Source organism: Diaporthe citri, assembly GCF_014595645.1.
Source record: "Diaporthe citri strain NFHF-8-4 chromosome Unknown scaffold_8, whole genome shotgun sequence".
NCBI lineage: Eukaryota > Fungi > Ascomycota > Sordariomycetes > Diaporthales > Diaporthaceae > Diaporthe > Diaporthe citri.
This window is the reverse complement of record NW_025064853.1, coordinates 2,841,076-2,865,462: the sequence shown is the minus strand read 5'-3', so window position 1 is coordinate 2,865,462 and position 24,387 is coordinate 2,841,076. Positions and strand designations below refer to the sequence as shown.

Below are 24,387 nucleotides of genomic sequence, written 5' to 3'. Positions count from 1 at the left end.
TCAGTTGGATCCATCACGAGGAGGCTGCAGTTGAGATGTTAGGCTACATGTTTGGTCCTGAAGTTGCTGGGCTGCCATGCTATTAAAGGGGCCGGGCGGGCTTGGCTTGGCGGCCAGCGCCGGAATCTCGAAGATATCGGTGACCTTCCTGCCGGATTTCGGGTCTCGGCAAGCTTTCCGGGCTTGGACGTGTGTGCAATTTTGGTGAACCACGTCATGAGCTATTTTCACACGGTTGAAGACCGTAATTACTCAGATGTTTTAATTCCAATTGTGCTGGCTCAAATTTACTATTCTTGCACTGCTAGCTTTTATCTTCTCCTCCCAGCGACCGAGTCTGAGGTACTCGGATTACAGAGGGGCTAGACTTCCTGCAAAGTAGAATGCCACTTCTACAGTTTCGAAGCCTCGGTGACTCTAGAAAATCATTAGCCAATTATTTATGCTGGACACAACGCAAGGATTGGAAAATACCTAATGTGCACAGACTGAGGTTCCAGATAACTGTAAAGGCCATGAAGGCCCAATTCTCTGCCCTGGCCACTCTGCTTGGTGCCTCCGAAAGGCGTGTTAAGCTCTGGGAGAAAGGGAGAGTTGATAGCCACACCCCCTGACTCGAGAGCAGCGGATACGCGTAAAGCACGACTGACATCGGATGTGTAGATACACGCTGAGAGACGACAAAGTTAGTTTGGCGTCGGTGGTATTGCATGAACTGGGGAACCTTACCAGCCAGCCCGTACATGCTGTCGTTGGCCATCGCTATAGCCTCTTCCTCTGTCTTAAAAGTTCTCACCGTCAACACAGGCCCAAAGACCTCCTCCTTCCATATTGGACTCTGCGGGTCCGGGTTGACGAAGAGCGTAGGCTCGATGAAGCACCCTTTCGAGCCGATCCTTTTGCCTCCTGTGAGCAACTGTGCCGATGCCTTTCCCTTGTCAATGTACGACATGATGCGGTCAAACTGCAGCTTGTCCACCACTGGGCCATGACTGGTGGACAGCTCGAGTGGGCTGCTGCCCATCTGTGCCCCAATGCCGTCGAAGGTGGCTTTGGCCGCAGCGAGAAACTTGGTCGCGATTGATTCTTCCACTAGTACTCTTGAGGCGGCTGTCCCTGGGAATTAGAAAGAAGTTCACGTGTAACCCTGCACTGAATAATGACTTACCAACGCAAATCTGACCCGAGTTCGCAAGGAACCCCCCAGCAACGCTGTAAAAAAGTTTAGCCTACTGCAGAACGAAAGGTAAACCGGATTGACAAACCTCCCAACTGCATTTTCAAAGTCTGCGTCTCCAAACACCAGAGCTGGCGACTTTCCACCGAGCTCAAGTGTGGTCTTCTTCAAATTGCTCCTTGTGGCAGCCTCCTGGACAGCTTTCCCAGCAGCGATGGAACCGGTGAAACTGATCTTTGCAATGCCCATATGCGAGGCCAGCAGAGTGCCGGTGTCCCGTCCGCCTGTGATGAACTGCACCACGCCCGGTGGGAAGCCGGCTTCGGCAAAAAGAGGCGCCAGAGCCAGTACGCCAAGGGGAGACTTCTCGGACGGCTTGAAGATGACCGTGTTGCCTGCTGCGAGAGCTGGGGCCAGCTTCCATCCGATGTACATGAACGTGGCGTTCCAGGACGCGATGCCCGCGCAGACTCCAAGCGGTTTGTATCGTACGAGCTTGGCGAATCCGTTGTCTTCACCAAAGGACTCGCCGGCGATCTTGTCGGCCCAGCCTGCGTAATCTTTTCGTGGGGTGATAAATTTAAGTCAGCATTGTTCAGAAGCCAGCCGTGCATAAAGGTCAATGATTCTGCTCACATCTGTAGACCTGCACCATATGCGCCAAGTCAAAGTGGATGATGCCCGCGACAGGCCGCCCCGTGGGGAGGGACTCTGCGTATGCCAGTCGCTCTACGTTTTTTTCAACGAGATCTGCAAACTTGTTCAGGCACGCCGAACGCTGAATCCCTGTGAATTTTGCCCATGGGCCCCTCCGGAAGGCTTCCTTTCCAAGAGCCACCGCGCGGTCCACGTCTTCTTTGCCGGCGACTGGAACATCATCAGCCACCACAGAGTCATCTACGGGATTGAGCAACGTCAATTTGTCTCCAAGAGGTCTGACGCTATCGACAAACTGCAATTTCATTGTCAGCTCGCCCGAATCATTTGGTATAAGAAGCGTCCCTCACCTCATTTCCTAGGTAGAATCTCCGGGGAGGTGGTTCGATTCCTGATGCCGCCATTGCTACAAACTAGCTTCCTGAGTACAGCGTTTGATTTTGATGTTTCCCTTTTTATTCAGGTTCTCTGATCTCAAAACAGATGGATTTTGCAGTCATCCTGCACAGGCACGAGGAAACTTAGCTTGATATTCCCCAACCAAGTCCTACCCCATGCTCGGCAAACACGAGCGGGCGTGGTTCAGCACCACAATTCCGCATTTTCGGAACACCGCTCCGACTTCTTCACACCTTGACGAAATGTGCGGACTTCAGTCGGCTGAGAGAAACAATTATCAATCAAATAACGACAGAATATGTAATTGGATTCTCGAGCCTCCCGGCCCATCCGTGAATGACCTTACACTGTCCTAGCATCAAGAAGCACTGACTCAATAATCCAGGAAATCAACCAGACATCAGGTACCTAGCCGAGTCAAGATGCCATCCACAGCTTTTCGCTTCCCCGAAAAGTACACGCACCAGAACGGATTCGGCTCTTATCACGAGTACGTTAATTTAGATGGTGCTGCACCAAAAGATTTATGAGTGGTCTTGCTGATGATAGCCTCTTCTAGAACCGAAGCTGTGAAAGGGGCTCTGCCTATTGGGCAAAACTCGCCGCAGAAACCACCGCTGGGCCTCTATGCAGAGAAGCTGTCAGGCACGGCTTTCACCGCGCCTCGCCAGCAGAATCAGCAAACATGGCTTTACAGGATCCTCCCGTCAGCCGCCCACTCATCCTTCGAGCCAGTGCCTGAAGATGGCCGAGCCACGTCTGCAAGCCCGCAGAACATGCATCACATCCCGAATCAGATGCGTTGGAACCCATTCGACCTTGATGATTCGAGCGACTGGGCTACCGGGCTCCGGCACGTCGCTGGTGCAGGCGACCCGGCCATGAAGAGCGGCATCGGCATCATGATCTTCGCTGCAGGCAAAGATATGGACCAGCACAGCGCGTTCAGCTCCGGCGACGGCGACTTCCTGATCGTTCCCCAACACGGGGTCCTTGATATCCAAACCGAACTCGGCAGGTTGCTCGTTCGCCCGAACGAAATTGTCGTTATCCCCAGAGGAATCCGCTACCGAGTCACCTTGCCCGAGGGCCCTGCAAGGGGCTATATCCTTGAGACCTACGAGCAACATCACTTCGCCCTCCCGGAGCTTGGACCGATCGGGTCCAACGGCCTCGCAAATGCTCGAGACTTCCAGGCCCCTGTTGCTTCCTTCGACATGGATACGGACAGCGAGTGGAGGATATTGATCAAGTACGCGAACAAGACATATCAGGCTCACCAGCGCCACACCCCCTTCGACGTGGTGGCTTGGCATGGGCTGTATTATCCGTACAAATATGACCTAGGCCGGTTCAACGTCATCGGCAGCACCAGCTTCGACCACCCAGATCCAAGTATTTACACTGTACTGACAGCACAATCCGCGTTTTCGGGCACAGCCATCGCAGACTTTGTCATTTTCCCGCCTAGGTGGCTCGTGGCTGAAGACACATTCCGCCCTCCCTGGTATCACCGCAACACCATGTCCGAGTTCATGGGCCTCATTTCTGGTGACTACGACGCCAAGACGGGCGGCGGGTTCAAGCCTGCTGGCGCGAGCCTGCACAATGTGATGGCCTCCCACGGGCCAGACGCGGATACCCACGAGCGTGCAAGTAATGCTGAGTTGAAGCCTACTAAGGTGGGAGAGGGCAGCATGGCGTTTATGTTTGAGAGTTCGCTCATGGTGGGCGTGACTGACTGGGGTCTGGAGCATTGCAAGAAGTTGCAGGCGGACTACAATGCGCACAGCTGGGTGCCTTTGAAGCCACACTTCGTCTTACCGAATGAGAATGGAAAATAGAATCATGGAGAATTGTAATTTCACATCAGTCTGAATTGACAAATTTGATTCGTTGATAACAATTGCCCTGCCACTGTAGGTGTGGAACAAAAGCGACGCCGCAATTGCCGTGCAATTGTGGTACCTATATACTGCAACAGTAGGCTTATAGCGATCAGGACCTGGTTGAATACTGACGCCTGCCACATTGTGTTTGAATAGAATATGTGAACAAGTCGTCTCTTTGACTCAGAACAAGTGCCAGCATCCCCTGTATAGAACAAAGTATTAATGATGGCCTAAAAGCTAAGGTGGTCCTGACAGGGACATGCAAATGAATCCAACATCCCGAGGTCTTCTGCTGACCTTGGCATCCGTTCTCGATCCACCGTACCATCAAGCTCGATTTCTAAGAACATGACAATGGCGACCCCCTGCCAACCGGTCGATCCATTTGCGGCGATATTGGCCCCGAAGCCGAGCAAGCGTGGGCTGTCTCAGGAGCCGCAACAAACCCGGCTCGGACCAATGCTACGCCCGGGATTTCGGAACCGGTCTCACCGTTCCGCCACAATGTTGTAGATGCATCGTGTAAGTTGGACATATAACACACATAATTGTGAGAAATATGGAGTGCATAACGGTGTGAGAAGCAGGAAGAATAGCTTCAGCACGAATAACATACTGCACAATGTCAGCACTCAAGTCATGGATCGATGTGCCCAAGGGGTCACATTTCTCGTTGAGAAATATCCCCTTTGGCATCATATCCACGCCATCAAATAATTTTCGCAGGCCTGCAGTTGCCATTGGGTCCTCAGTGGTGGACCTCAAGGAGTTCGCAACAGGAGGCGGCTTCGCAGAGCTCCCAGAGATCCACGGCCACCTCCACGTCTTCGGCGAGGAGACGCTCAACGGCTTCGCCGCGCTCGGCAGACGCGTGACCAACTCGGTCAGGCTGTACCTAAGCGACATCCTCACCGAGAACACGAAACGGGCGGCCCTCCTCAGGGACAACGCAGCACTCCGCAGGAGGGCCGTGCTGCCGCAGTCGGGCGTCACGCTGCACCTGCCCATGCGCATCGGCGACTACACCGACTTCTACGCGGGGCTGAGGCACGCCTTCACCGTCGGCACGATCCTCCGCGGCGCGGACAAGGCGCTGCAGCCCAACTACAAGCACATGCCCGTCGCCTACCACGGCCGCGCGTCCTCCATCGTCGTGTCCGGGACGCCCATCCGCAGGCCGAGGGGCCAGGTCGCGCCGCCCGGGTCCGCCACCCCGACCTTCTCGCCGTGTAGGCGCCTGGACATCGAGCTCGAGATCGCCGCGCTGCTGGGGAAGCCGAGCGAGATGGGCACGCCTGTTCCCGTGGCCGATGCGTCTGAGTACGTTTTTGGCTATGTGTTGATGAACGACTGGTCGGCCAGAGACCTTCAAGCATGGGAATATGTGCCCTTGGGTCCATTCACGGCCAAGAACTTCGGGACGACCATCAGCCCCTGGGTGGTCCTGGCAGACGCTTTGGAGCCTCACCAGGCGCCTGCTCTTCCGAACGAGAACACGCCACTGCCGTATCTCGTGGAGGAGAGGAAGGACAACGTGTTGGACATCCAGCTTGAAGTCGAGCTGCAAAGTGAGATAACTCCAGGATTTCAGTATTCGAAGATCATTAGCTGACGCAATGCTCGAAACTTGTAGCTGCTTCCGGAAGCAAAACAGCCCTGACGAGGACGAGCTCGTCTAACCTACTCTGGTCGTTCCCGCAGATGATCGCCCACCACACCATCACAGGATGTAATCTCAGCGTTGGTGACCTGCTCGGCTCCGGTACCATCAGCGGAACCGACAAAGGCACCCAGGGCTCACTCCTGGAGGCCACAGAGGGCGGGAAGAAGCCGTTGCGATTACCCGGTTCCTCCGAGACGAGAACTTTCCTGGAGGATGGGGACGTGGTCACGATAATTGGGCGAGCTGGTGACGAGGAGAGTGGATACGTAGGATTTGGTGAATGCAGTGGAACAATCATGCCAGCGCTGTCATAGATAGGCTCGCGTAGGGCTTGGTGAAGCAGGGATCAGTTTCAGGGCGGCAGGCTGTTGTTCAGTGACTTACAATACCAACCGTCCTTCAAAAATGGCGAACCTGCAGCCCTCCTTGTTCAAATGACGCACGTCAGCATTGGCAACAGCAGCCTTCTCATTCGTAACCAAGTTAGAGTAGTATGTCTTTTATCAGGGATTTTCTACATAGAAGAGCGTCCTCTACTTCATTCACCTTGTCTCGTTTCCCAGTGCAGTTCCAAAACTCCTTCAACCCCTGTCACAGACACATCACGCAAGAACGCCCGCCACGGCCGCATCGCTTTCAGAGACATGTCCGACTCACCAAATTGCCAAGTGTGTTTAAAAATCATAAGTATCTTTGACCATCAAGAAGAAGATATGGTTGATCGCGAGCTGGGAAAACTTCCCGAGATTATTAACATGCCTTGTCCTCATTCTAAGTCTATTTGGAAGATATGGGAAAGCCGAAGGCCGCACAAGAAGCCTCCCGAGGATTGTTTGGTCAGGATTCGGAGCTATGGTCTTGATAGATCCGGTTGAATTTGTGTTCGCCGACGACGGAAAGCGTGTCTATCAAAACGTCGATCTGGTTGCCAAGGATGACCCAGAACACCCGGGAACTTCAATTCTTACCGACCAACACTGGATTGATCCCTCAGTCCCAAAGTCCTGGTATTCTACATGCCTCGATGAGCATGGGCTGGAATGCCAGGAGCCGACTTGGATAAAGTCGCAGCCTGGGATATCTGCACACCCAGACTGGCTAATAGATGTCGTGGGCCAACGTCTCGTGCCTTATAGTTCCGCCGACACAGCCAAGTACATCACACTTTCTTACACTTGGGGCAAAGAACAAAGCTTAAAAAAACACCACTGGCACTCTGAAGCAATTGAGAGAAACTGGTGCATTGCGCCGTTGCCGAGCACCAAACTTACCCCGGACTGTTCGAGATGCTATGGGGGTTACAAATTACCTGGGGGAGAGGTATCTATGGGTCGACAGCCTGTGCGTCATACAAGACAGTGACACATCCTTGTCCAGAAACGTCAACGATATGCATTGGATATACGCCAACTCGGCTCTCTGTCTAGTGGCAAATGTCGGGACAGATGCCAACTACGGGCTTCGAGGCATTCAAGGAGTATCGGCGCCAAGATGTGTCACACACGTCGGTCTTGAAATTGGTCGCGGGGAAAGGCTGTCTTGTCTCGACCTTCCTAGTATCCTTGAGGGGTCCACCCAAGGGGAGGAAATCGGCACAGAGCCAATCATTGAAGGATCGACATACCAAGAACGTGGTTGGACATATCAAGAGTTCCTGTTCGCCAAACGGCGTCTTGTGTTCTCCAACGGCCCTCTCCGTTGGACTTGCACAAACAACCAATGGGGTGAAGAGACACTAGGTGCTTTAGCACGCGAATATTTCTTCTCCGGCATGCCCGAAACTCTCCTGAAGGAAGGGCGAAGCCCAGCTCTCCATACTTTGGGTTCAATTATCTCAGACTACAACAGCCGTTACTTCACATATCAAAAAGATGCCTTGAGAGCGCTTTTGGGCACACAAAACTATCTGAATGGGATATTTTGTGGGGGCCTGAACTACGGGCATCCGGAGATGTTCTTCGACATCTCCCTCGTTTGGCGAGCTGGCTATGGAGGACTGGCAAGACGGACTGCGCCATCTAGCGTGTCGCCTGACGAAGATTACCTGCCGAGTTGGTCATGGATGGGCTGGCGAGGATTCATTCTGCTCCCAGACGACTATGAGTATATCTCCAAGTGGTGGATGCGACGGGATGGATTTATGGAGTCTGTCACCCAATGGTTCGCGATGCAGTTTCCACAGCCCACGGCTACCGAGCATGCGACGTGTCAATTGCGAATGGAATCACTACAAAAGTGTCTTCGCAAGTGGTGCCGGCCGCGTATCTGACGGACGGCAACAGATTATCACAAAAGCAGGCCCGATGAGGTACCGCCTGCAACCACACACGTCGGGAAGTGAGTGGTTCAAATATGTGATCCCTTTCCCGGCATCGGTTGAAGCGAGCAGGCCGATAGAACAGCTGCAGTTCCTGTTCGCAAAAACGACTCGTTGTCGTTTCTCCACGAGGCAAGTTGTCATGCCAGCGTTCCACCAACACCCTCGCAAGGAGTACTACGTCGAGCTATGCTCTACCAGCGGGGAGTTTGTCGGGTTTCTAGAAGTTCATCACACGTCGGATGTGGAACGCTTCCTTGCGTATGAGACAGTTGAGCTCGTTGCTGTGGTCAAAGGTTGGACGACGGACCTAGATGATTTTCTGCTGGCATTTAAGGAGCCGGAGAATCTGAGGGCCATGCAAAGTACTGCTACGGCTCCTCCTCCAGGGTACACGTGGCCCAGTGACGAAGATAAGACAAGGCACGAATGCTATTTTGTCCTCTATGTGCAATGGAAGAATGGTATTGCAGAGCGGCAGGCTTCTGGGAAAGTGTTTGCTAAAGCATGGGAAAGACACGAGGAAGACGTGGACTTGGTGTTGGGATAAGTGGCTCTGCTGGGTCCAGTGCATCCCACTACCTACCTAGGTGTAAAACAACCCCCAGGCCGGATATGGCGTTTGTGGACGCGACCAACCGTTTCGTCCATTTGGTTTCGGACTACCTAATTAATCGGAGATTATTAAAATGTGGATGGCGAAAAGAAATGAAGGATGCCTGCAAGCATCTCCGAAGCATGAGGAGAGCTATGACCTGCAGGCAAGTGGAATAGACTCTCTAATTATGGCGACAGCTCTAGGCTACATAGTTTCGCTGCTACCCTCTTTTTTCCCAATCCGAAGTGTGTCGAGCAGTGATTTAGAGTAGAAAGCAAGCATCCTCCCTTTTTTCTTTCCGCTCTGAACCAGTAGATTACGGCCTCGGGAGGCTTGGACTGTATAGGCGTGCGTAGATAATCTCTCAGTGGACCCATTCTGGGTGCGGAACGCGGGCGGAATTTCCGCTACATGTGAAGTGGTGCTCCTGCATCCAACCTCAGCATAACTTTGGACTTGGATCTGTTAAACATCAGAGAAACATCCAATTCAGAGAATGATAGATTCCCGTGTCTCTTGATGTCCATGCTGATGTCCGTCCATCAGCCTCAGATAGACAACAATGACAGCAACTATCGGTCCAGTCACAGAGCTCGTGCGGATTCCACTGGCGGTCTCCTTCGAGGCATTCCTCTCCACCTTCACCTCACAACTCGAGCCCGTCCTCCTGGCGCAAGATGGAATCCTCTCAATCCTCACGGGAGTGATAGTCACCAACGATAACCTGAAACAGCCGCACGCCGTGTCCATCACGCAATGGGAGAGCATGGACGCGCACGGCGTTTTTCTCGACAGCCCGGCGGCGAAGCCGTTCTTTGCGGCAATGGAGCCACTCGCCACAGGACCGCCGGCGATTGAACACTACAACCTGGGAAATCTAACTCCGGCGGCTCTTCGGTCCCGTTTTGCGCATGTGTCTATATTCGACTCACGCGGCAGCATTTCATCTCAGCAAAAGGTACTTGAGCGACATATCAGTTCTCGGGATGGCTGGGAGCGGGCTGCGGTGGCAGGTAGCTGCGTAGAGGTGGACGGACAGAGCGCGGTGGTATTATTCAGCGAGACGGACGACTTCAAGACAGGGGAAGTTGGCGATGGCTTGGTGACCTCATTCGTGGTGCGGCTAGAACGGAGTGAGGAGAAGGTTACAACGCTCAAAAGCGCGCAGTCCAATCTGTAGGTAATATTCAGATGCAAGCCATAGCTCAATCAGACTCGAATAGAAGTTAAGCATCAAACGTCACACCTCATGCAAGTGCCAGCATGTTTGCAGGACTACCCACTCCGCCGTGAACGTTGAGCGGAGCAGAAGTCAGGAAGAACGTCCATCGTTTGCGGTCGCGGCACGAGACAGCGATATCCTCCAGCCAGAGCAGCTCCGCGATAGGGCAGCCCCACCCAGCGAGCAAGACCTCGTGGAAGGTGAAGCCGGCCTTTTCGTCCGACGGGAAGCCCTCCCAGGCCGGCGTGTCCCCTCCCACGGCCGCGACGTGGCTGTCCCAGAGCCACCGCAGCAGCCTCGCATCCTGGTGAACACCACAAAACGCGGGGGGCCACGCCTCTCCGACCTCTCGCTCATCTTCGGGGCCCAGCTCGGCATAGCGTGCGTGGAACCCTGAGCGTATCAGGAGGATGTCACCGGTCCTCAGCTCCAGTGGCTCTTGGGACTGCTGCTGCTGCCACTGGAAGCAGGCCATGAGGTCGTCATATGCGATACCGTGCGGCCTCGTGGCATCGTACTGCTTCCCGTTGGCCACTGCATACGACCAGTAATCGATCAGGACACCCCGACCAGCTACACCTCCCGCCTTGTGCCACCAGTTGATGCCCAGGCGCACTTTCGGTGTCTCGAGATCCGTGACATCGTCCCGAGTGGCGCCGTTGTACCAGAGCTGCTCCTTTTGGTATGCGAAGTGGCGCTGCCCATCCCACTGGGTGCTCCTTTGCGTGTTGAAGGTGATCTGAGCAGCGGTCAGAAACTAAGCCCGGTTCATGATTTTGAGCTCAGATCTATCCCTACCATGTCATCCAGAACGTATCCCATGGGTTTGAGGGAATGATCAAAGGCATCCTTGTGCCTCGCAAACGAGGGCGTCACAGGCTTTCCGAGCTCCCAGCTTGCGTGGAATGTGTCAGAATACGTGGACTTGACCAAAGAGACTGCCTCGATGGGGACTGCACAGGTGGTTTCACTTCAAGCTAAACCGGAGCCCTTCGCGTATTTCAGTAGCTGCATCCTTTACTACTTCCTTCGACAGCCAGTTCTATTGGCGATAATCAGTAGGTACAATGCATGTGATGAATGACTACACGCATACCAGCGTTCCGATGTTGTCATCCTCGCCCCACAGTCCCCAGGCCGAGTATGGGGGATCCCCTTCCCTCAGAGGCAAGTCGTCGAAAGCCGGCGCGGTCTTGTGATCTGAATTCGCTGGCATGTTGTCGTACTTGAGTGGCACCAGACTGGAAGAAATAGTTCTATACGGAAAGCGTTAGATTGCTTTCATTCAAGATATGCCGACGAATTCATGACGACGGCTGTACTGCTTTAAAATCTCACCGTCTTGCTGGTGAGGGGTCGGTCATTTGCCGTTGTACGTGACAAACCTCTCCTCTGGTGAATTTCCACCGCACCCGTCTGAGCCAACCCTAACCCATTATCTGACGGAAAATATAGACCACATGGGTTGCTTTCGGAATCCACGACGGGACAGAATTCCGTTCCGCAATCACGGCAGTACCATGCGACGACAGTTCAAGCGTCTTGGCACTCCGTCGGCTGTAGCGGATCAAAACCACTCATGATGTGCTGTGTTGTAGTAGTGTCGCGATTTATTTTCAGTGGTGTTATCGAAATTCATTGAGCCATTGTCGGGACGAACGCGTACATTGTCAACATGACTGCAAAGTGTCAGCTAGACGTGACCATCGTGGGAGCCGGGATGGGAGGGTTAGGGACAGCACTGGCTCTGCGACAGGCTGGACATCGAGTGACGGTCTTGGAACAGGCGCCAGAATTTGTCGAAGTGAGCAAAAGACATGTTTGAATTTGTGCTACAGTCCACTGATCCTCGTGCAGGTCGGGGCTGGAGTCCAAGTCCCACCGAATGCGTCCAGAGAGTTGATACGATGGGGTCTGGGCGATCAGATGGAGGCTGTCTGCTCCAAGCCGTCTCGCATCAACTACCGCAACTGGCGCACTGGCAGGCCTGAGGGCTTCACGGACATGTCCAACCATAAGCAACGGTATGGTGCGCCTTACTGGCAGGTCTACCGGCCAGACTACCATTCAGTCCTCCTCCGGGCGGCAGAAAAGTCAGGCGCGACTCTTCGCAAAGGCGCGACGGTGGTCCAGTACAAAGTGGACGAGGGTACCGTCGTGCTTGACACTGGGGAGGTTGTCAGCGGTGATCTCGTCATCGCGGCTGACGGCGTCAAGAGCATCGCGAGGAAGGCTCTTGGGCTCAACGTGGAGCCGCATGAGACCGGCGACACGTGCTTCCGGGTAGTCATACCGCGCGAAGTGTTGGTGAAAGACCCTGAGCTGGCCCCATTGAGTCAGGATCCCAACTTTGAGCAGTTCCTGGGGCCTGACCACCACATCATCGGGTATAACATGCAAAAGGAGAGGACCTTCAACCTGCTCATGGTCATTCCGGATGACCGGAAGATGGAGGGTTACAAAGCGCCGGCGAAAGGGTCCGAGGTCAGAAATGCCTACAAGGGCTGGTCTCCCATGTGAGTGGCTTCTATCGGATCCAATGGCGCCCTGACAGACAACTCATGCGTATGCAGGGTTCAGAAGCTTCTCTCGTTTCTGCCAGAGGACGTCGAGAAATGGCGACTGATAGATCTCCCAACCATCACCAACTGGGTGCACCCAAGCGGGAAAATGGTCGTCATCGGCGACGCGGCACACGCGACACTGCCATACCTGGCCCAAGGCGCAGCCATGGCGATTGAGGACGCCGTTGTCTTGGGGTCGGCACTGTCCCACATCAAGTCAAAGGACGAGCTGCCCGGACTGCTGCAGTTCTTCTACAGGGTGAGGGTTGGCCGTGCCCATGCCATCCAGCGAGGTAGCTTCACGAACAGGTTCTTCATCCACATGAAAGACGAGGAGCCGCTGGAGATGAGACGTGGCGTGTTCGAGTATGGAGACTATCCCAGCAGCCCGAATCTCATGGGGAATACCATATTCCAGGATTGGCTGTATGGTTACGACGCCGAAGCAGACGCGGCCAAGAAATGGGAGCAGGAAATGGCGAGCGCGTCTTCGCGTTTGTAGAATAGTTGATACAGCACTTTGATGGAAATTCGATATCCTTCATCGAACCCTAATTTTTGACTGAGGATATTCTGGTTTCGACATAGATTATAAATTTCCATGATTCTCAATCACACACATCACGACGCTCACTTGGGAGAGCCTCCCTCGCCTTAAAAGTGGCAATGTGTCCGCACGGAACAAGGGCTCTGGCATGATATCACTGTAGCCAGCACAAGCATTTCGCATGGAAATGTACTTGATTCGAATTGGACCAATGCATAGAGACATGTACAGAACATTTCGGATAGCTATTTCGTCCTCTAGTACCGTCAAGATCGCGTCCCAGCAACTGATCTCAGAGGACTTTTTCCCGCTCCCGGAGTCGCACATGAAAACCACTTTGCTTTACAAACCATGCATTGTTCAAAGCCAATGGCTTTTCTGGGTCTACCAATTCGATCTTGAAAGGCGTACCATGTCAGCGCAGACTCGTCGAGACATTAAAGGGAGTGGGCAGCATGTCCGTAACTTACTTCAAATGTTCTGAGAACAGCGGGCACCAACTTGTACATCTCGAGCAGGGACACATTCTTTCCCGCGCAGGTCCTGGCCCCGGAACCAAACGAAAGGAGACAATTTCTCATCTTGGCTTGCTGCTCCGGGCTGGCATCAATCCACCGCTCGGGTCGGAACTCCGTAGGCTTCGACCCAAAGACACCCTCGTCTCGGTGAATGACCCACGCCGAACAGCCAACAATGGTGCCTCCGGGGATGTAATGACCATCGATGCGAAGACCTTTCTTTGGCACAACCCGCTCGAGAGGAAGGCCAGCCGCCGGGTGACACCGCAAGGCCTCGTTGATCACGGCGCTGAGGTACGGCAGTTCCCGAACCTCGTTCCACTTCACGAGTCCAGCGTGCCCGGCCTCCTCGTTCCTGCTAAGCTTACCTGATCCACTCTCGGCCGCCAACTCGTCCAGGAGCTTACTCATCGCCGGCGGGTTCCTGAGCAAGTTGTAAAAAATGGCACGCAGGCTAATGGCCGTCGTGTCTGAGCCTGCGAACATGTTCGCGACGGTCAGGGCCAGCACGCGCTGCTCGCTGATGAACTCTGGATCTTTCCCTCTTGCGTCGATGAAGCGGGACAAGAAGTCCCGTCTTTCTGGGCCGGGGCCTGAGGGTTTGGCGGATATGCCTTTCTCGATCTGGTCTCTGCGGCCCGCCATGCGTTCGCGAGCGAACTGGACCACGGGCGTGTTAGAGTTGAGGAGATTACGTTTGCTCATCCACAACCTAATGGGGTTCTTGAAAAGAATCCGGTCCAGTATTGGCAATTGACCGACCTGATTTCAATATCAGCTGACTCCTCCATTGCTCCGGACCGGCAGACTTGGAAACATACAACCGAGACGTAATTCAGAAGCCGCTCCAGATTTCCAATTATGTGGTCAACATCAACACCACGGTCCACGAACCCAAGTCGCTTGGAGTACGTCAGCTCCCCAATGACATCGAAAGCATAGTACTGCAGCCAGGCCCCGAAATCGCAAGTGCCTTCATTGTCTGAGCGCCCTGCAAACCGTTTCTTCAGCTGTTCAAGGAATGTGACGGTAGTTGTGTCGACCAGAGGCTCGAAAGCAACCAAGGTACTCATGGCGTAGGCGTTTGACACAGCCCTGCGAAGCCGGGCGTGGAATTGCTCGTCGGTTGTGTTAAAGAGGGACTGAAGGGGCTGGCCGTTGGCTATTGTCTGTTGGACCGGGTAGAATTCCGACTGAAAGTAATAGTATTAGAACACATGGGTTTCGCTTGATATTGGACACAGCAACTACTGACCTTAACGTAGCCGGTGCTGAGACCATAGATTGTCTTGATGGCTTCAGGGTCTGCTATCGAGACTGTGTTTGGGCCCAGCCTCACAAGCTTTCCATGTTTCTCATGCAGCCTGATGTGCCATAATTCTGGCCGCCGTTTCCAGACAATGCAGAGTCTGTACAAGTCGGTGAAGCCTGCCAGCCATGGGCCCGGTATTCGGTTGAGTCCGTTTCCATATTTGTTGATTATGAATTTGGCAAGAAGACCAGCGAGGAGCCACAGCAGAACAGCCCCAAAGGATCGAGGAAACAGCTGGTCTACAATCATGGTGATAGGTATGGTGGGAGATATTGCCCTGAAAGTGCGCCGCTGAACAGCAAGTATTCCTCAGCAGAGTCAATGGCCCGTAGCACGGTAAGACTTGTTTGACTTATACGAAGAAGCTTCCATCAGCAGAGCCTGCAACTGGCAACAGTAAAGGCCATCCTTCTCAACAAGACCTACCATCACATTTGTTTTACCCAGGCTGCAAAATTGGACACAATTGCCGACCGTGTGCCTGGCAAGTTCCGGGTAAGGTTTGGTCGGCACTGGAGATCGACTCCGCCCGCACGATTCCGCAAAGCCGGACCTCGGGAGTGTATTCGGAATTAGCCCTTCACAACCGGGACCAACTTCGCGACGCGAGGCGCAAGCGATTTGGATCAAGTGCCAGGTAGCGATTCTAGATGTGTGATTGGTCTCATATGTACATCCGGTGAACTCAATATTGCAGTTGCAAGCCGTGATAGCCGTCCGCTGCCAACTCAGTTGGTCGTGGTTCAGCACAGACATCACAACTGGCAACTTTGCCAATCAGCTCCCTTAGAAACAGCAAAATGTCAATTTTGTCAGGCGATGTGAGGAGCAATTGGCTCTATGGCTCAATACTCCCTTTTGCAGAGCCAGCATGGGCTCGCGGCTGCCCAAGCCCGTACTATCGCGACAGTCACAGGCAGCTTCGCCAGGCGATGCGGGCCTGGGTTGAGAAGGTATTTCCCTGCTGTCCAAATCGGGATTCTTTGGAGCCATGAGTAAATGCTCACTAAGTGTAGAACCTCATCCCGAACATTCAAGACTGGGAGAAGGCAGCTTCGATCCCGGACTGGATCTACAAAAAGGCTGCCGACGATGGTCTTTTAATGCCAATTGCTGCTGGACCGGCCATCCCTACCGATTGGAGGGGGAAATATCCCATCATCGGCGACGTGCCGCCAGAAGAGTGGGACGGCTTCCACGATCTGATCATTCACGATGAGATAGGGCGCAACGGGGGTATAGGGTAAGTCCCCATGCAGGTGACTTAACAGGCACCCGTTACTAAATGTTAACTTGGATTCATTCAGGCTCGAGAATGGGTTATTTGGCGGTACGGTAAGCGAGGCCCTAATCTGACACTTGTAATGAACGAGTTCTGATGAGGCAACCGAGAAGACACTTGTGATCCCTGCAGTGCACAAATTCGGGTCGGCGAAGCTGCAGCAAACGTAGGCATGGGCCTCGACTCCTGATGGCTGAAAGCGTTGCTAAATGACAACAGTGTTGTGGACGACGTGCTCTCAGGAAAATCCAGGATAGCACTGGCCATAACCGAGCCCGACGCAGGGTCAGACGTACGTGGCCTGAAGACAGAGGCAGTGCTCTCCGACGACGGTGCACGTCTGATCATAAACGGCCAGAAGAAGGTATTTCCACACGCAATGCTTCGTTCGCATTCGATTTTCACGTATTCTTCCGTGGACGAGAAAGGCGCTGACAGGATGAATAGTGGATCACAGGAGGCATGTACGCACAGTATTTCCTCACACTAGTCAAGGAGAGCAGTGGAGAGTTCACTCTGGTAGTGGTGCCGCGCACAAAAGGCGTGTCTACAAGACACATGGAGATGTCTGGCTCCACGACGGCTGGCACGGCGTTTGTGGAGTTTGACGACGTCGAGATCTCGCTCGACATGGTAGTCGGTGAGCGCGGGAAGGGTTTCAAGTACATTATCTCGAATTTCAACCATGAGGTAAGGCTCTCCGCGGACAAGGCCGTTATTTCGAGCGCAGCCGGAAACTTCGACGCAGAGGACTGACAAGACTTATCATTCCAGAGGTTGTTTATTGCAATGCAGTCGGTTCGGTGTGCACGAGTATGCCTCGAGGACTCGATCGAATACGCCATGAGTCGGGAAACGTTTGGAAAGAAGCTTGTAGACCATCGTGAGTGAGATTGGCACGGCTCCGTCTGTTGTGGATGCTAATAAGTGACATGGCAGCGGTCATACGATTCAAGTTTGCCAACATGAGCAGAGAGACTGAAGCACTACAGTCGTGGATCGAGGTGAGCCATACTATTGCAACAACCGCAGAACTCTTTTGACGATGGCACTGACCCTGTACTCCTTTCTTCCAGAGCCTGCTCTACCAACTCGGGCATCTCTCCACCACAGAAGGCGAGTTCCTCCTAGCAGGGACCACTGCTCAGATCAAAGCCCATAGCGGGATCGTGCTGGAGCATGTCGTGCGTGAGGCCATCCAAATCATGGGCGGGATCGGCCTGACGAGGGGAGCAGGCCGAGGGGAGCGCGTGGAGCGGATCTGGAGAGACGTCAAGGCCATCACCGTGCCTGGGGGCAGCGAAGAGGTCATGCTGGACCTGGCGACCAGGCGTGCGCTCAAAGTCACTGCCGAGCTTCGCAAATTGGGACCAAAGACGAGACTGTGATAGTTTTGGCTATGACAACATCTGCTTCTTTCTTTGCTTGGGTACTGCTTGAGCAAGATCTGCAGGGTCCTGTGACCCCCATGAGCTGTCGTTGACATGTGGGATGCGATGTGGAAGGTGGGGATGTCGGCTGCTTTGGCCAAGATTGAAGCAAAAACCAAGGGTTATGACGACCCTTGGATCGGACGGCCCCACCCTCCCCCACAGGGCGGCTAGCATATGACTTCATCGGGGGGACCCTTGATGCAGGCAAGGGCGACGGTGGGCCAGGCCAGAGCTCCCGACTTCCAAGCAAGATAAAGTGGGTCTTTCCTCTGAATTCCTGCCGATTCCAGATTCGCCACACTGCACCGTTTCGACTGGTCGGACGGGCCAGCCTCATTTGTCCATTTGCTCACTTTGCCTCACTCGTCCCTACTCATGCTCACGGTATTCCATTCTATGTAACCTGCCCGTGGCTTTGAATGCTCGACGGTGGCGTGGCATGAGATCACTCCAACCTCTCTCTCGGAGCCGAGTCGGCCCCAATCGAGCGAGTTCGTGCTAGTGGGTGGTGTTAGTCCAGTTCAGGGATCGGCCTCGACCATCGCCCTGTCTTGTTTCCTTCGTGTGAAAGCGCCGACGGTCTGGACCGTTGAGAGCCACTACCGGACCAGACTACCGGTTTCCATGCATCTGGTCGTCATGCCTCGACTTCTTTTCCTCTTTCCTTCACCATGTCCATGTCCTTGTCCTCGGCCTGGCCTGGCCCAATCACGGCTGGTCTTCTCAGCCGCATTAGGGTGCATCTAGCATGGAACAATCTCACATCTTCCCTCTCTTTCACGTGGAAACGGAGCCAGTAACTTCTTTTCTTTTTCCCTTCCATTCCTCGCCAGCTTGGCCTGTCCCAGGCTTAATTCCAGTCCCTGTCTCAGTACTGCATAATCTGGCGTGTCTTGAGCATCGTCATCTTTTCTCCCGTCATTAGGCAATAGACCTCCTCCTGCGCCCAGCCTCGAGCACATCACCAACAACTATCTCCACCACCTTGTACAGCATTTCCATCCACATGACTACGTCTATGTCATACATACCACGACCAAACCCACCTTCTTCGATCCTTGTGGCGTCCGTGAGCCCAGTCGCGGCCTTGCAGTGACCTGGTGGCGTCTCACGACCCCACGGAATGAGCAGAATCACATCGAGATCGCCGGTCACGCGCTCGACTCACTCCGGACATCACACCAGCGTCTCACCTGCCCACGTTCGCCGGGTGTCACGAATGCGGCCTTGTTCCCATATCTACCGGGCTCGTGTAGTCTACGGAGACATCATTCCTGGTGTGTCTCGGATCTTTGGACCACAAACATATTCGTCTTCGGATACAAGCATACCCCATGGCAGACAAGACAGAAATACCACCAGCAGACGGGGAGCCGCGGTCTCTGGCACACTCCATTAATACTGCGATCGCGTCGAGCCACACAAAGATCAATAGGCTGATCCTCGACCGAATGCCCCATGCCGTACCTCCCCAGGCAGACAACCCCTCGATTTACATCACCGGCTTGTTGCACATTGGCGCCGTCTACGTTGCCTTCGAGTCCCTCTGGCAGAACATCATAGGCGTCCACACCGAGATTGCGCCCCTGTCATATACATATCCTTTCGCCAACGATACAAACACCAGCAGTCCCGGGCTCAACCATGGACCAGCACCACCCCAGGTTACGGAGCGCGCCCGCCAAATCCTCGAGACGGCGTACTGGCCCAACATGTTGCGCGCTGCTCGTGTGAAGGCTGACATCAGCGCCATGACAGGCTGGCCAACGCACGTGGTAGACGAGCAGCTGCGGTCCGCAGGCTCCACTGGCGCGCTGGAGGCTTTCCTGGCACACATTAAAGATGCCGTCGATGACAGGCCGCACGTCCTACTCGCATACGCCTACAGTCTTTACCTAGCCATGCTGTCCGGCGGGTCGTATATCCGAACCGAGCTTATGTACCTGACGGCTGACTTCTGGCTGGCCGTCCCCAATCCTGTGAGGCCAGGCATGGTACCTTGTACTAGGAGTCCCGGCGACGAGCCAGAGAGGTTGAGGCGGCACTCGACGTTCGAATGTGATTCAGGAGCACATGGACTCGCCGGGGAAGACCCTTCAATCACCCTGCCGCTCTCGTTCCTCGACTTCGACACCCCGCTCGGTCACGAGAACCCACGGCAGCGGGCCAAGGACCTCAAAGCCGAGTTCAAGAGGCGGTTTTCCAATGCAGAAGAGGCTCTTACCGAGTCCGAGCGGCGCGACATAGTCGCCGAGTCGGTGATCATCTTCGACTACCTGGAGTCGGTGGTGGGGCAGTTGGACAAGATTTGCGGCGGCGGGGCAGACGCCACGCAGCAGGGGAGATCAAGGCGCCAAGCTGCCAAAGCAGAACCGCAGCCGGCGGGAATCGGGTCCCGACTGAGAGACAGCATTGCTATCGCCAAGGGCAGGCTTTTACGGACAATGAAGAGGTCTAGCGGTGCGAGTGGCTCCGTCACGGCCACTACACCGTCGGCAGCTAGGACGGCCACGACGTCCACCAAGGACACCACCGCGAGTCCACCTGAGATATCCGAGAGGTCTGAGGTGTCCTCGGTTTCATCAGGTGGGCTGCCTAAGGAAGCGCAGGAAGACGAGACTGACGCCCACCTCGCGCGCGACGCGATCGTGCCGGGCGAGGGTTTCCGGACGGTTCGGTACGATGATGACAATAGTCAGGCCAAGATGACACGGCGCGAAGCTGGAGGCTATGACGGCACTGCAGACGATGACCAAGGCAGCGTGGGTCGGGATTCCCAGGCCTGCCCAATCTCTCGGGGCCCTACCCGACCTGCGAAGCAGAGCCTTGGAATATCCGCCATGATAGTGGGAGACACGGAGCGAAGGCCAGGCAATGCCCTGTACGCCGTTGTCTCGAATGTCGCTGTACTGCTTAGCGTTGCCACGGCTTTCGCTGCGTACCTGTACATGCGGCGGAGTGATGGCACAACATGGACAGTGCCAAGTGGTTTCACGGGAAAGGATTGGTGATTGCGTTTCTGTCACTGGAGGCATTGTCAAGCGTGGAAATTGTCATTGGGATTGCATTTGTGCATACATGTGTCTGCGGGAATAGACTAGATGCATATGGCGTTCTGACACAGCGCTGAAACTGGCGGACGAGAGCTGGACGGCCTCAGGATGCAGGACCTACATGAACGATACCCTATACTTCCTTCATCATGGATAGATGATAGAAAGATCCTTAAAGGGCTCAACCCGGCGTCTGTCATGGATGGAGGCTTTCCTCCTTGCGTAAGGGTAGGATAGAGACCTATAAACAATTAGCGGAAATGAGCATCATCATGACACAAATTTCACGCTAAGCTGGAGCAAACAGATTTACACTGTGAATATGTGGTTGGCTTCATGATGTATGGGAATGTATGGGACGTATCTATCCCGTGGTTATCTACTCTGGATGCGGTACCATCTACCTAACAATCCTGGAATGCCATAATACCAACGCCATCATATGTGGTCTCCACTGCCTCCACCTCCCCATCGTTCGTAGAACAAGGAGAAAGCAAGACCAAACCGTGTCCACAAATACGCCTGTCCCTGTGCCTAACTCCCCGTCCGGAAAATGCTACAATGCTGTAAGAAATGCCTCACCGATTCCAACAAGTTTTTGTGGCAACTCGAAACGATTCGAGTGAACCACGCAAGGCCGTCAATAACATGCGGACTCGTCTTCTCATGCCAGCACCCCCGTCCTGTCCAAGAGGGGGCTCATGTACACGCGCGTGCATCATCGTCTCCTGTGCCAACGGACAAACACGCCGCCTGCAGTAACTCGCGAACTCACCACTCGTCGACATCGTCCTCCTCGTCGGCGTCCCAGTCACTGCCAACATCGGCCCATCCACAACCCCATCTCCGGCCCTCGCCCTCGCCCTTGGTCCTCAGCTCACGGGCGCTGGGTCTGGCCACCTTGTCGCCTCCCTCCTCCTCATCCTCTCCCATGTCAACGTGGCCATCGCCGTCGGACCAGCACCGCACCATAAAGTCATCCCCTACGGTGACCAGGTTGCCCTCGGACGTCCATGACAGAGACCCGACCTCTCTCTCGTGCCCGCGCACCAGCGGCGTGCCGAGCGGCCGGCCGCCCACGTTGCGGATGATGGGGATATCATCCTTGTTGCTGCCACCAGCGCCCCCCGAGCGGGCCGCGAAGGAGCTCGTGCGGGAGAGCGCCGGCCTGCGCGCCGTCGCCGGGCGGGAAAAGGACGACGACATCATAGTCGCGTCCGGGTTGTTGTTCTTACTGCCCAGTCTAGCGGCCTCGAGCTCCTGCTCGAAGTAGCGCTCATCGGTGGGGAAGAGGACGGGACAGTTGTCGGCGCTGCCAACGGCCAGCAGCTCGCTCCGGCCGCCGCGCAGTGGGCGCAGGGATGACTTGACGTAGAAGGAGGTGGCGTGGAGGCTGGGGTGGCGGAAGCCATACAGCGGGCCAGGGAGCTCGTCCGCGGGAGCGTGTTTGGGGCGCTTAACCGGCGCGCTTCCTGGAGCGGGACCGAGGACCATGTGGGACGTGCTGTAGGCGTAGACAGTATTGTCCTTGCAGAGGGCATACAGCCTGGAGCCGTTGGTGGAGAGGGTCAGGGACGAGATGCCAAAGTGCCGCCAGCTGGTATGCGAGGCGGGCGTGGCCGTGTAGCTGAGGGGCGTGGGCGCGCGATGGTTGCGACTGGTGTGGATAGAGCGGATGTCCCACAGCTTGATAGACGCGTCGGCCTCACAACCAGACAGGAGGAGGTGCTCGCGGCCCGAGGGCAGCCACTGCAGAGCCGTCACTGAAACTTCGCTAATGCGACCAGGCACCTCGCCCCTGGAGGCTGTGTCTGTCTGGTGATCGATCGACGTCGTAGTCGGGGCCAGCAGGCCGACAGAGCGGGTCTGGTGGCGCGGCATGGCCTCGTGTGCGCCGAAGAAGGAGTTGACGACACAGCCGGTGCTGATCTTGCGCATGGTCGTGAACTGCAAGCCCGCCTCTCGCTCCAAGACGATGGGGTCCATGACGGCTGTTCCACCATTGCATCGGAGGTCCCAGATTTGGATGCTTCCATCGCGGCCCGAAGTCGCCAGTACGTTTCCCTGCGACTGGCCAGGTTGGAAGCGGACCTGCTTGAGGGAAGCAGTGTGCTGGCCCAGGATGGAGATGGGCGTCTGCGTCATCATATCGACCACCTTACCACTCTGGTCGCCCGAGGCTGTTGCCAGCCGGCGGTCGTCTTCAGAAAAAGCCATGTCGATGATGGCGTTGCCGTGTACCTGGAAGCACAGGTGAATCTTGTCGAAGCGTGCGTTGGAGGAGGAATCCAGCAAGCGTACACGTCCTTCCTCGTCCCCGACGGCAACCAGGCTGTTCGTATTACACGAGGCTGTGCAAAACGGAATGCACCTAGCCAAGCCCTCGTGGCTAGAACAGTAGTGGGCATCGGTTGGGCCTGAACTGAAGTTTGCCGTCTCTGAGCGCCAACCGGACGTTGGTGTCGACAGGTAAGAACGTCCTGCGCGCGGCATGCCTCCCAGCTGGCGCTGGAAGAGCTGGGCTCCCATTCCCCGGTGGGTGAGTTGTTTAAGGCGCTTCGGTGGCTCGTGGTCGTCGTCGGAGTCGTCATGGTCGCATTCGAAGTCTGATATGTCCTCAGTCATCTGACTGCTAGCCGCGAGAGACTGCAAGGGGCTCAGGAGTGCTATTTTGACGGCTGCAGGGTCGGCATCCGGTGCACACGGCGAGGAATGGAATAGAGGTGGTGGCTTCATAGGTGACGAGTCGGGAGGGGTGTGGTGGCCCGTCTTGCGCTTCTTGGACTGCCTGGGGGTCTGGCTCTCGGGCTTGTCGTCGTCGTCATGGTCGTTCTCGTCCTGGACATCATCGGCATTGGGGTTCCCCAGAGGTTTCATTGGAATTGGTGCGTCTCGGATCTGGCGCTGGCGTCTATTAATGGCCGAGCCGGTGATGGCACCCAAGGCACGTGAGCTCTGGCTCACCGAGGCGCCATTCGGGGCGAGACGCGTCGACCGACGGGCGAAGAAGGCATTGAACTTGCGGGGGGTTATGGAGGGAGCACGCTTCTGCTTGGTGTTGCGTGCTGGCGGTGGACGTGGGGGAGAGGAGAGGCCAATGGTGCTTGGGCTGGACTGAAGTCGGCCATCGTTCAGGTCCATGGCCTCTGTAGTTCGACCAGTCTTGAGGACGGCCTCTCAAGAATCTACCTGCGGGCGTGGTAGTAATTGAAGGGTTTCCTATCGTACAAGGATAGGTTCTAGCCGTCGAAAGGGGGCCGAAGATCCCAAGACGAAGGTCAGGAGGACGCGACCACAGGCAGACACATAGACGAATAGAGAAGCTGTCTCAAATCAGAGGAGAGAGCTTGTGGTTGACGATGGTGATGTTTACTAGGTGAGGTGAGGGGGTATGGACAAGGGATTGAGGAATTGAAGGCAGGTTAGAACTGCGCAGGTTGTGATCAATTTGGAGGAAACCAAGCTGAGCTGAGGACCAGACGAGCGTAGAATGCAGAAGTGCAGTGTGGGCCACGAGGGCGATGTCATCAATCATAGCACTCAATTCGTTCCGACCAACGCGCAAAAACGCCACCAAAAGGCCGTGGAGCTCTGCTCTGCGTCTGAGCTCCCCCCTGCACGCGTTGGAACCGCGTAGCACTTTAGCCTTCGGTCCAATCAGCCGCCATCCAGCACTCTCAGCACGTCCCATTTCGGTTGCATCCGCCGCCAGCCAGGGACGAGCTGGGCTGGCCCCCTGGCCCAGGTCTCGAC

The 24,387-nt window shown here is 55.1% G+C and overlaps 11 protein-coding genes across 11 annotated transcripts; 7 read left to right on the top strand and 4 right to left on the bottom strand.

Annotated features, from left to right (window-relative positions):
• INS49_015108 (uncharacterized protein) lies at nucleotides 1–2,238 on the bottom strand (the record flags this gene model as incomplete). The annotated part of the gene is made up of 7 exons (XM_043175794.1): nucleotides 1–24; nucleotides 651–670; nucleotides 730–1,110; nucleotides 1,169–1,212; nucleotides 1,266–1,728; nucleotides 1,814–2,129; nucleotides 2,185–2,238. The coding sequence occupies 7 exons, from the start codon at nucleotides 2,236–2,238 to the stop codon at nucleotides 1–3; spliced, it is 1,302 nt and encodes a 433-aa protein (XP_043020751.1).
• A 417-nt stretch (nucleotides 2,239–2,655) lies between these two features.
• INS49_015107 (uncharacterized protein) lies at nucleotides 2,656–4,077 on the top strand (the record flags this gene model as incomplete). The annotated part of the gene is made up of 2 exons (XM_043175793.1): nucleotides 2,656–2,723; nucleotides 2,793–4,077. 2 exons carry the CDS (start codon nucleotides 2,656–2,658, stop codon nucleotides 4,075–4,077), a joined length of 1,353 nt encoding a protein of 450 aa, XP_043020750.1.
• A 670-nt stretch (nucleotides 4,078–4,747) lies between these two features.
• Nucleotides 4,748–6,102, top strand: INS49_015106 (uncharacterized protein; the record flags this gene model as incomplete). The annotated part of the gene is made up of 3 exons (XM_043175792.1): nucleotides 4,748–4,761; nucleotides 4,852–5,693; nucleotides 5,759–6,102. 3 exons carry the CDS (start codon nucleotides 4,748–4,750, stop codon nucleotides 6,100–6,102), a joined length of 1,200 nt encoding a protein of 399 aa, XP_043020749.1.
• Nucleotides 6,103–8,247: 2,145 nt separating this feature from the next.
• On the top strand, nucleotides 8,248–8,655 carry INS49_015105 (uncharacterized protein; the record flags this gene model as incomplete). The annotated part of the gene is made up of 1 exon (XM_043175791.1): nucleotides 8,248–8,655. One exon carries the CDS (start codon nucleotides 8,248–8,250, stop codon nucleotides 8,653–8,655), a length of 408 nt encoding a protein of 135 aa, XP_043020748.1.
• A 610-nt stretch (nucleotides 8,656–9,265) lies between these two features.
• INS49_015104 (uncharacterized protein) lies at nucleotides 9,266–9,883 on the top strand (the record flags this gene model as incomplete). The annotated part of the gene is made up of 1 exon (XM_043175790.1): nucleotides 9,266–9,883. One exon carries the CDS (start codon nucleotides 9,266–9,268, stop codon nucleotides 9,881–9,883), a length of 618 nt encoding a protein of 205 aa, XP_043020747.1.
• A 67-nt stretch (nucleotides 9,884–9,950) lies between these two features.
• On the bottom strand, nucleotides 9,951–11,141 carry INS49_015103 (uncharacterized protein; the record flags this gene model as incomplete). The annotated part of the gene is made up of 4 exons (XM_043175789.1): nucleotides 9,951–10,664; nucleotides 10,724–10,820; nucleotides 10,897–10,967; nucleotides 11,022–11,141. 4 exons carry the CDS (start codon nucleotides 11,139–11,141, stop codon nucleotides 9,951–9,953), a joined length of 1,002 nt encoding a protein of 333 aa, XP_043020746.1.
• A 459-nt stretch (nucleotides 11,142–11,600) lies between these two features.
• On the top strand, nucleotides 11,601–12,991 carry INS49_015102 (uncharacterized protein; the record flags this gene model as incomplete). The annotated part of the gene is made up of 3 exons (XM_043175788.1): nucleotides 11,601–11,729; nucleotides 11,783–12,441; nucleotides 12,499–12,991. 3 exons carry the CDS (start codon nucleotides 11,601–11,603, stop codon nucleotides 12,989–12,991), a joined length of 1,281 nt encoding a protein of 426 aa, XP_043020745.1.
• Nucleotides 12,992–13,328: 337 nt separating this feature from the next.
• On the bottom strand, nucleotides 13,329–15,115 carry INS49_015101 (uncharacterized protein; the record flags this gene model as incomplete). Its single annotated transcript, XM_043175787.1, has 4 exons — nucleotides 13,329–13,433; nucleotides 13,507–14,316; nucleotides 14,376–14,747; nucleotides 14,810–15,115. 4 exons carry the CDS (start codon nucleotides 15,113–15,115, stop codon nucleotides 13,329–13,331), a joined length of 1,593 nt encoding a protein of 530 aa, XP_043020744.1.
• A 72-nt stretch (nucleotides 15,116–15,187) lies between these two features.
• INS49_015100 (uncharacterized protein) lies at nucleotides 15,188–17,536 on the top strand (the record flags this gene model as incomplete). The annotated part of the gene is made up of 10 exons (XM_043175786.1): nucleotides 15,188–15,202; nucleotides 15,314–15,361; nucleotides 15,883–16,109; nucleotides 16,174–16,201; nucleotides 16,259–16,314; nucleotides 16,368–16,440; nucleotides 16,596–16,838; nucleotides 16,923–17,031; nucleotides 17,088–17,152; nucleotides 17,225–17,536. 10 exons carry the CDS (start codon nucleotides 15,188–15,190, stop codon nucleotides 17,534–17,536), a joined length of 1,176 nt encoding a protein of 391 aa, XP_043020743.1.
• Nucleotides 17,537–18,915: 1,379 nt separating this feature from the next.
• On the top strand, nucleotides 18,916–20,592 carry INS49_015099 (uncharacterized protein; the record flags this gene model as incomplete). The annotated part of the gene is made up of 1 exon (XM_043175785.1): nucleotides 18,916–20,592. One exon carries the CDS (start codon nucleotides 18,916–18,918, stop codon nucleotides 20,590–20,592), a length of 1,677 nt encoding a protein of 558 aa, XP_043020742.1.
• An 813-nt stretch (nucleotides 20,593–21,405) lies between these two features.
• Nucleotides 21,406–23,775, bottom strand: INS49_015098 (uncharacterized protein; the record flags this gene model as incomplete). The annotated part of the gene is made up of 1 exon (XM_043175784.1): nucleotides 21,406–23,775. One exon carries the CDS (start codon nucleotides 23,773–23,775, stop codon nucleotides 21,406–21,408), a length of 2,370 nt encoding a protein of 789 aa, XP_043020741.1.
• Nucleotides 23,776–24,387: the final 612 nt, after the last annotated feature.